The sequence below is a fragment of the Astatotilapia calliptera genome, chromosome 3 (assembly GCF_900246225.1).
Source record: "Astatotilapia calliptera chromosome 3, fAstCal1.2, whole genome shotgun sequence".
Classification (NCBI taxonomy): Eukaryota; Metazoa; Chordata; class Actinopteri; order Cichliformes; family Cichlidae; genus Astatotilapia; species Astatotilapia calliptera.
In genome coordinates, this window is record NC_039304.1 from 38688234 (window position 1) to 38697027 (window position 8794).

General features: G+C 40.9%; 2 protein-coding genes across 3 annotated transcripts in view; both read right to left on the bottom strand.

Moving 5' to 3' along the window:
* The window catches only part of LOC113019455 (deleted in malignant brain tumors 1 protein-like), a 616212-nt gene that overhangs the window by 308719 nt on the left and 298699 nt on the right, over positions 1-8794 (bottom strand). The window lies entirely within an intron of this gene.
* The window catches only part of LOC113019453 (uncharacterized), a 35819-nt gene that overhangs the window by 8439 nt on the left and 18586 nt on the right, over positions 1-8794 (bottom strand). For both annotated transcript variants that reach the window (XM_026163179.1, XM_026163180.1), the window contains exons 11-20: positions 6774-6888; positions 6548-6681; positions 6189-6415; positions 5971-6085; positions 3935-4234; positions 3088-3314; positions 2884-2972; positions 2697-2797; positions 1856-2091; positions 1637-1725 (exon numbers count right to left, since the gene is read on the bottom strand). In XM_026163179.1, the coding sequence (XP_026018964.1) occupies positions 1637-1725; positions 1856-2091; positions 2697-2797; positions 2884-2972; positions 3088-3314; positions 3935-4234; positions 5971-6085; positions 6189-6415; positions 6548-6681; positions 6774-6888 (1633 nt within the window). The remainder of the gene's footprint in view (positions 1-1636; positions 1726-1855; positions 2092-2696; positions 2798-2883; positions 2973-3087; positions 3315-3934; positions 4235-5970; positions 6086-6188; positions 6416-6547; positions 6682-6773; positions 6889-8794) is intronic.

Sequence of the window (8794 nt, forward strand, 5' to 3'; positions counted from 1 at the left end):
GCCGGAGAGATTGTCGAACGGAAGAGCCATAGAAGTTCTGTAGTGTGAAGGTATTTCGGCTATTTCAAGTCTGACAAAAAATAGAGTAGCGTGCACTGTAAGTTGTGCCGAAAGCAAGTCTGGAAATACAATAAACTGGTGCATGCGTCACACTGTGCGCCACGTTATTGTTTCGGTGAAATGAATTTCTACAATACTGTTACTGTTAATTCTACTCTCTGCAGTGTTTAAATGCTTACATATACACACAGTTACTGTCCCTCCACACATACGACTCGGTTTTGCTTCTATTCCCCAGCTTTGTTTACTTTTTCCCACCGAGGCTTCTAGACTTCTGATTGGCCAACATTTCTGCACGGTTAGGAATCTAGCGCCACCTGCTGCTTTGGCATGTTCATAGCAGCGTTTACCTTCATTTCTGCCTTTATGTGTGGACGGGATTATTTTTTAAAACGAAAACGGAAAATCTCCGTTTTCAAAAATACCCGTGTACGTGTGGACGTAGCCTCAGTCTCTGACTGGAAGCGCTAATTCGTCATTCGGCTTTTGTCAGACATCTACCCTGTTGAACTTCATCCATCCATTCGCGTCCGCTTAATGGATGAACTTATTATGGGAAATAAATATTTAAATAAAAACAAGCTGCTGATTATTTCACATTTTACTTGTGAGCAACGGCACATTTAAATCTTACAAATATAGTTATTTGGCTGATATCGTGATAGATATCGTTATCGCCTGAAATGAAAAAAACATATCGTGATATGAAAAAATCTTATATCGCCCAGCTCTACTGTAAGCTAATGATAGTTATATAAGAGCAGACACATGCTGATGCAATAAGCTGTACGGTATACATCCAATAGATGCACGATTTGATTAGTCGACTAATTGCAAAAATAATCGGTTGCTAGTCGACTATCAAAATAATAGTTTTGGCAGCCCTAGTCTACCCATACAACAGGAAATATCAAACAGCTCAAAATATTAAAGCCAGAAGACAGCACACCAGGTAGGAGTGCAACCAGGAGAAAGCTTATTGTGTTTTTTGATCTTTACTGTTTCTGAACACCTTTGAGACCAGAGGTAAGCCGGTTTTCTACAGCAATGTCTCAAGGGAGAACATTGCAGAATATGTTTTTTGGCCACACCAATGCAGCCCTCTTCATTCTTTCTCCAAGATGTAACTTCTTTCATCTTCATCTTCAAAAAGGTTTCTAACCCATAAGATTGAAGATGGGTCAAACTACCATCTTCGGGGCAGGGCAGGGTGGGGAAAGGTGGGGCTGTGGTGGTAGAGCAGATCAGCTACTGATTGGAAGGTTGGTGGTTCGAACCTTTGCTTCCCCAGTCTGTATGCCAAATATCCTTGGGAAAGATACTAACCCCAAGTTGCCCTCCGATGCGTCAACTGGAGTGTGAATGTTGGTTAGATTGTACTTGAGGTTAGAAGTCCTTGTGTGAGTGGGTGAATGAGGAATGTTGTAAACAGCGCTTTGAGTACTCCAGGAGAGAAGAAAAGCGCTATATAGGAATCAGTCCATTTGTCACTGTCCATTTCCAAAATGCAACATAATAAATGCTATGAAACTGTGTTTTCATTCTCCAATTTTACCGTTTTTTATTAATCACTTACCTCCTGTGCAGTGTGGTTTGTTCAGAAAAGGATGAAGAGTCTTCAGCACCATCAAGCTTATTCACATCATCCTGAACATCCTCTGAGGCCTGGAAAGTTTTATAGTTTTTATTTAGTATGGGTTTTGTAATTAATGGTTTCTGACAATGCCATGTGGAGGGATTAAGAAGGACAAAAGAAAAATCTACAAAGGCAGAAATGCTGAATCTGACACAGTACCTTCAATCGAACAAAGAGGGTAGCACTCCCAGTTGACTGGACAGCCTCTTTGATCTCCTCAGTTGTCAGTGACTCCATATTTAGAAGCTCTAGTATCTTGTCGTCATTAGATATCAGGAGCTCCAGAGGTTCAGCAGCAGCCAGCTGAGGGAAGGTTGACCTCAGCTGAGCTAGGAAGTCAGCCTCCTGAAGACCTCGAGGAACCTGCAGCTCATGAGGCAGGTAATTCTGAAACACTGGGATAAAACAGGAAAGAGTGCTAAGTTGCCAGCTAACAGGGAGCATCACACCAAAACCTGACAATTTCATTCAAAAAACAAGAGCTCAGACGTCTTAGACAGTCTGTTATCAGCTGCAAAGCAACTACAATATTTATCAGATATTTGCATTAAAATGGTCCAAAAGGCTCCAAGAGCACAAACACAATCTAGAGGTCCAGCTGAGGTTCAGGAAGCAGCTACAGCCACCTGTCAGTCAAAGAGACCATGTCCCCAACATTAAGCCTTACCACTGACAGCCTTGCTTGAAATCCTCTATCACGGTACCACTACCAAAAAATGACCACCATCAGCATTCTGAATGACTGCTGTGTAGTGGCTCGTGCTCCAGTAATCATGAAGTGCTTTGACAAACTGGTCCAAACTCAGGTCATCACAAGCTTCCCAAACCATCCAGCAGCATGCCTACAGAGCTCTACAAAGGACCTCATAGTCACAAATGTGTCCTGACCACCCTAGGAGCTATGCTCGGCTACTCTTTATTATTTCAGCTCAGCATGTGATCACAGTGGTGATAACTGAATATTGTACTGGACAGATAAATTAAAAGGCTTTGAACTTACGATTGGGCGAGATGGTATCCATCTGAGGGTCCTCCACAATGTGGACCTTGAGATGCACGTGGGTGTCTGATTGACTGATCTGAGGTTTCTCAGACTCAACTCTGGGGGAAAAGAACAAAATTGGATTGAACTGTTGACATAAATAACAAACTCTAACAGCAGCAGCTTACTCTTTTCTTTGACTCACTCAGTGGTCAGTGTGGTTGAATCCAGGCTGGGTGGAGGAAGTTCAGCAGCGGTAGCATCTTCTCTCTGTAGAGACCTTTTCTCTGGACCCTAAATTTCCACCAAAAAGTAAAAGAATAGTTTTTTTCTGATTTTTCATTCAGAACAACATGCTCCACATTTAAACAATGTTTTCACCCTGATGTTAAATTGGTTCTTGCAGTACCTTCAGTCGGATGTAAATACCAGGATTCCTAGTCCTGTTCTTGCAGATCTCTTCTGCAGTCATACTCTCCACTCTTGGAGGAATTAGATCGTGGTTGCGACCAATTAAGATGGTAAAAGGTTCACCAGCAGCCAGCTGAGGGAAAGTGGACCTCAGCAGAGCCAGGAAGTCAGCCTCCTGAAGACCACGAGGAACATTCAGCTCATGAGACGGGTGATTCTGACACACTGAGAGAAAACAGAGAAGCTCACAAAGTCAGAATCAGAATGTCTTTTTTGTCATTGTCACAGGTAGAACGAAATTAGAATTGATCTCTGATCAATGCATCATCCATACAAATGTAAACTTTAAATAAAATTTGTAAAATAAAATCAATCCCCACACACATGCCTCAGTCAGTGCATAGATCACTTCAGGAGTAGCGTGATGGACATTTTTTAGTAGCAGCATCAAGACATATTTTTCTGATTTGGTAAAAGCTGTGTTTGAGTCTGTTTGTCCTTACGCTGATTGCTTTGTACCGTCGGCCCGAGGGCAACAGTTCAAACAGGGAGTGGCCAGAGTGTGAGGTATCTTTTATAATGTTACGAGGTTTTTTAAGACAGCGGGTAGTGTGACTACAGTCAGAGCAGTTTCAGTCATCGACAAGTTAGAAGACATGTTTTCCTGAATCAACTAATAAACGGGTAACTCAGCAAACCTGCACAGAGAGCTGGATGACTAGTACGTTGGACTCTTGAGACATGCAAAGCCTCTAAATCAAGTTAAGGAGCTAATAAGAGGTAGAAAACGTTAACGGCATCAAATCCTTCCAAAGATCTTTGAAGGTTAAAAGCTTTAAACTTACTTATATTTGTGATCTTATCAATCTTAGGGTCCTCAAGGATGCGGATCTTAAGTCTTAAATCTTCTGGACACAGTGACTGTTGTATGTAGAGGGTAGATCCCCGAGAAAGTCTGATGATTTCCTCTGGTGTCACAGAGTCTCCTTTCAGAGGTTTAAGTTTGTTGTGCTTGGCCCTTAAAAAAAGGTCAAAAGGTTCATCTCCAGCCAGCTGAGGGAAGGTAGACCTGAGTAGTTTCAGGAAGTCAGCTTCCTGCAAACCACGATGAACCTTCAGCTTGTGAAGCGGGCACGTCTGAAACACTAGAACACAGAGGAACGCTGAGAGATCAGTTCAATTTTTCCAGTATTAGGAGAAAGAAATCATCACTTTCCTGTTGTACTTTCACTAAATGTTCGTCTGATACTACTTTCCAATTGAATCTGGAATCTGCTTTCACAGTTTGGAGGTACCAGTGGTGACATGGGCTCCTAATGTTCCAATCATCACAGTGAAATCTTCCACATCTGCTCCAGAGTTTCATGTGTACTGAGGTGTTTTCATTGTGTTTTATAATGAAAATATTCTTGGTATTATAGTACATATTTCTTTATTAATATGTTACAATTCTTAGACCAGGGAGTAGTGCAGAAAGATGAAGATGTCCATGTAGAGTGCAGGGAGGCAGCACAAACGGTATATGTGTCCTGACCAATGTTCCCTCTAATTTTTCATGTGTCTGAGCGAACACACAAACTCCCTGAGCGATCCCTTGGACCATTGTGAGCGACATCAGACGTGTGCACTGTGGTCATGCCAGCATCGAATCCATCCAAGTTACATGGTTTATTAAAATAATCAAATTATAGCATTTACATTTACATACAAGCTCTGACTTGTATTATGGGTATGAGTCTGGTCTGGGAGATAGTCCTGTAACGCTCTGTCTGCAAAATACAGTTGATGTCGGGCAGTTAATTATATAGTTACTTCTTCAAAAAAGTTACTGAGTTTTGCAAACAAAGTTTTTTGCAACTGTTTACCTAAAAATGCAACTAAGGCATTTTTTTAAAAAAAACATTTCAAACTATTTACGGAACAGTCAGCTGTTCTGCATCAAATTTGATGCCCCCCCATTCCTAAACCACTAAATGCCATATTGCCATATCATGTTTTGATTGGTCGACATGGTACATTTTTCGACGAATGGGAAAGGGTGGGGGCTTTTTGGTTTTGTCTTTGCTCACAGGTGGAGAGTGCTTTCGAGCGTTTTCCTTATAAAACGCAGTTTTTACCATTTCTTCCCGCAGTAAATATAAACAATGATAATATTCAGGAAGAAAACCAAACATTGCAGATATTTTTGTCATAACTCTGGTTTTACGTGGCCTATCAACACAATTTAAAAACTGGTATAAAGTCCACACTTATTCCGTCAATTGTTCTGTCTGTCCTGCTCACATCTCCAATGGTTATACACTAACGTGGCTTCACGCCACATCAGTCACGCCACTTTGCTAGCTAAAACACCGGTGTCGACACATAAGGACGCTGTCATAGCCTGTTAGCGATGTTGATTAGCTGCGTATATACGAATGTGAATCGCATTATTGGCTGGACTATGGGATAAGGTGGCATCGGTCTAACCCCATACGGGAGCAGCCAGTCACTTACTAACACTGCAAAAAACAGAATTGTTAAAATATTTACTTTAATTTCAATTCAGGTTAGATTTTTTTTTTGCGCGCAACCTAGATTTTCTGTACGCAGTATGCAGCTTAGAGGGAACATTGGTCCTGACCAGGGTTTCAGCTGCTCTCGAGCATTACTGGCATCAACAATTGTGATTTACAAGGTGCAAATGACTGTTTTTGGTATAGAGGTGTGGTGGAGACCATCAGCTTCACCTGTGTTTAATAGACCGATCTCCGAGCAGGTAAAAGGGTGAAAAGCACTTCAGAACTTACCTAGTAGGTAACAAGGTGATATACGGCTTACATGTGCTGCATTTTTATAGCAGAAACATCTAAATTTCACATCATGTTTGCTTTAGACTTACCTTGTTTTGACAAAACATTAATCTTTCGCTTTTCCAGGATGCGGATTCTGAGATTTATATGGGTGTCTGTCTCAGTGGATGGAAGATCTTCATGATCTTCATCAGCATCTTCTTTCTGTTTTACAGAAGGTCGGAATTTTCTTCTCAAATCAAGTTGTCAATGTGTTGTAATCTTTGGTAACGCTGTTGAGATCAGTTAAATCTTCTCAGCACAGTACCTGCAGTCGTATGTAGAGGGTAGATCCCCGAGAAACTCTGATGATTTCCTCTGGTGTCACAGAGTCTACTTGCAGAGGTTTCAGTTTCTTGAGGTTGCAATATAAGAAAAGGTCAAAAGGTTCATCTCCAGCCAGCTGAGGGAAGGTAGACCTGAGTAGTTTCAGGAAGTCAGCTTCCTTCAAACCACGACGAACCTTCAGCTTGTGAAGCCGGTACATCCGAAACACTAGAACACAGAGGAACACTGAATCAATCACAGTGAAATCTTCCACATCTGCTCCAGAGTTTCATGTGTACTGAGGTGTTTTCATTCTGTTTTTAACATTTAAATTTCACATCACGTTTGCTTTAGACTTACCAGTATTTGAAAGCACTTCAATGTTTGGGTTTTCCAATATGCGGATTTTGAGATCTATGCAATTTTGTGATTTGCTGATTCGACGTTTGCCATGTTTTTTTCTCCTCTTAGACGGAACTGTTTGAGTCAAGAACCTAAGGAAAACACGGAAAAACGGGAGCTGGGATACAAAAGATAACACATATACTTTTGTACATAGTAGACATTTATGCACTTGTCTTTTAACCTTGATGTTGTTACATAATCCAGCTCTGTCGTGTATCCTTCCTCCTGCTCTAAATATTCATACTCTTCATCCTCTATCGGTGCCTGAAATCCCAGGCTCCTACTGTCGTCCACCCCTAGGAACAAATAAATTCTTATGTTAGTCACAATTATGTGTTGCCCGGCTCAACAAGAACTTGACCGTTTACATAACCGAAAGGGAGCATGCTGCTACTATCTACTGTTTGTGCTTTAAGAGGACATGAGCTAATGTATCTTTTCCATTACAACCTTCTCGGCTCGACCCAACTCAGTTAAATTGTTTTTCATTACAATCAAGTACTGCCTATGTGTGCAAGGTCATTACAGCAATACTACTAAAAGTCCCATTTTGCATACAACAAAAGCACAACATCACACTGGAGAAACTTGAGGCGATGGTAGACCTGCTGTGTGGTCTATAGCTTTTTGTCAGATTTGGAGACAGGCTTTGAGGATTTGATTTTTGTGAATGACATGCTCTCATGAGTCATCGAGTGACAAAACTGACTAGCCAATCGGTGGAATGCAATCTGTTGACGTTACATTTTCAGATTGACTGAATTGCTTTGGCTGAGTAGGTACTAAAAAAAGTACCTGGCCCGAGAAAGGACCCAATGGAAAACCATATAAACTTTGTAACACGCATTTGTTACACCATATCTACCTCTCTCTCTCTCTCTCTCTATCTATATATATATATATATATATATATACATACATATATATATATATATATATATATACATACATATATATATATATATATATATACATACATATATATATATATACATACATATATATATATATATACATACATATATATATATATACATACATATATATATATATATATATATATATATATCGTTAGCTTCATAGCATAAGTGCCTAAGTCATTGGACTTAGTCCAATGACTTAGGCACTTATGCTATGAAGCTAACGATATATATATATATATATATTAGTGCTGTCAAAATTATCGCGTTAATTGTTTAGATCAACGCGAAATGTTTAATGCATTAAAAAAATTTAACGCTGATTTTGTTTTTTTATTAATTTCCTGTAATCTAAGACCTTTAAATTCATGAGCACCTCTGGAGGAGGGGGCAACAGTGTGCTATGCTGGCGTTTGGCCTGACAGAAATGATTAGAAGAAGAAGTGACACCATGCTACTATCTAGCTAACACTAGCTAACACACGCAAGCATGGACGAGGACGGACTTTTGGGTGGAAAGTTTCTCTTTAAGAAGTTGCCTGATGGCTTGTTGGACAAAACGAGAGTAAGATGCACAATTTGCAAAGCTGAATTCAAGTACCACCGAAGCAGTTCATCACTGGCGTATCACCTGAGAGCAAAACACCCAACTGAATCCACCTCTACGGGACCTCGCCAGTCTACGCTTCAGGAGTATGGTGCTTGTGGACGAATAACAAAAAATGTGAGAGAAAAGGTAACCAATTCCTTGGTTGTTTGGATAGCTAAAAACTGCCGACCAGTTAGCATAGTAGAAGATGATGGACTGAGAGAAGTCATTCGTGCTGCATCAGGAGATGAGTGTTACAATCTGCCCTCGAGAGGAACCATTGTGTCGAGACTGCACACTTTGTATGGGGACCAGAGGGCTCAGCAGTCCAGCAAGCTTGTGCAAGTAAGGAATGTCGCTCTCACCGGAGACCACTGGACTTCGGTGAACAACGATAATTACTTGGGGGTCATGGCGCATTTTATTGATAACGACTGGACTATGCAATCGTTTGCACTAACAGTGAGTAAAACTGAAGAGAGACACTATGCTGAGGCGTGTGCTGACCATTTTCTGAATGTTGCAAACGAATGGAAAATCAAGGACAAGGTAACCACGCTTGGCACCGACAGTGCTCGTAACATGGTTGCAGCCGCCAGACTACTTCCATTTGAACACATGCCCTGCATGGCCCACATTCTGCAAAGAACGGTCACAGTTTTAATGACAGCGCATTTGAAAGGGCTCTGGCCA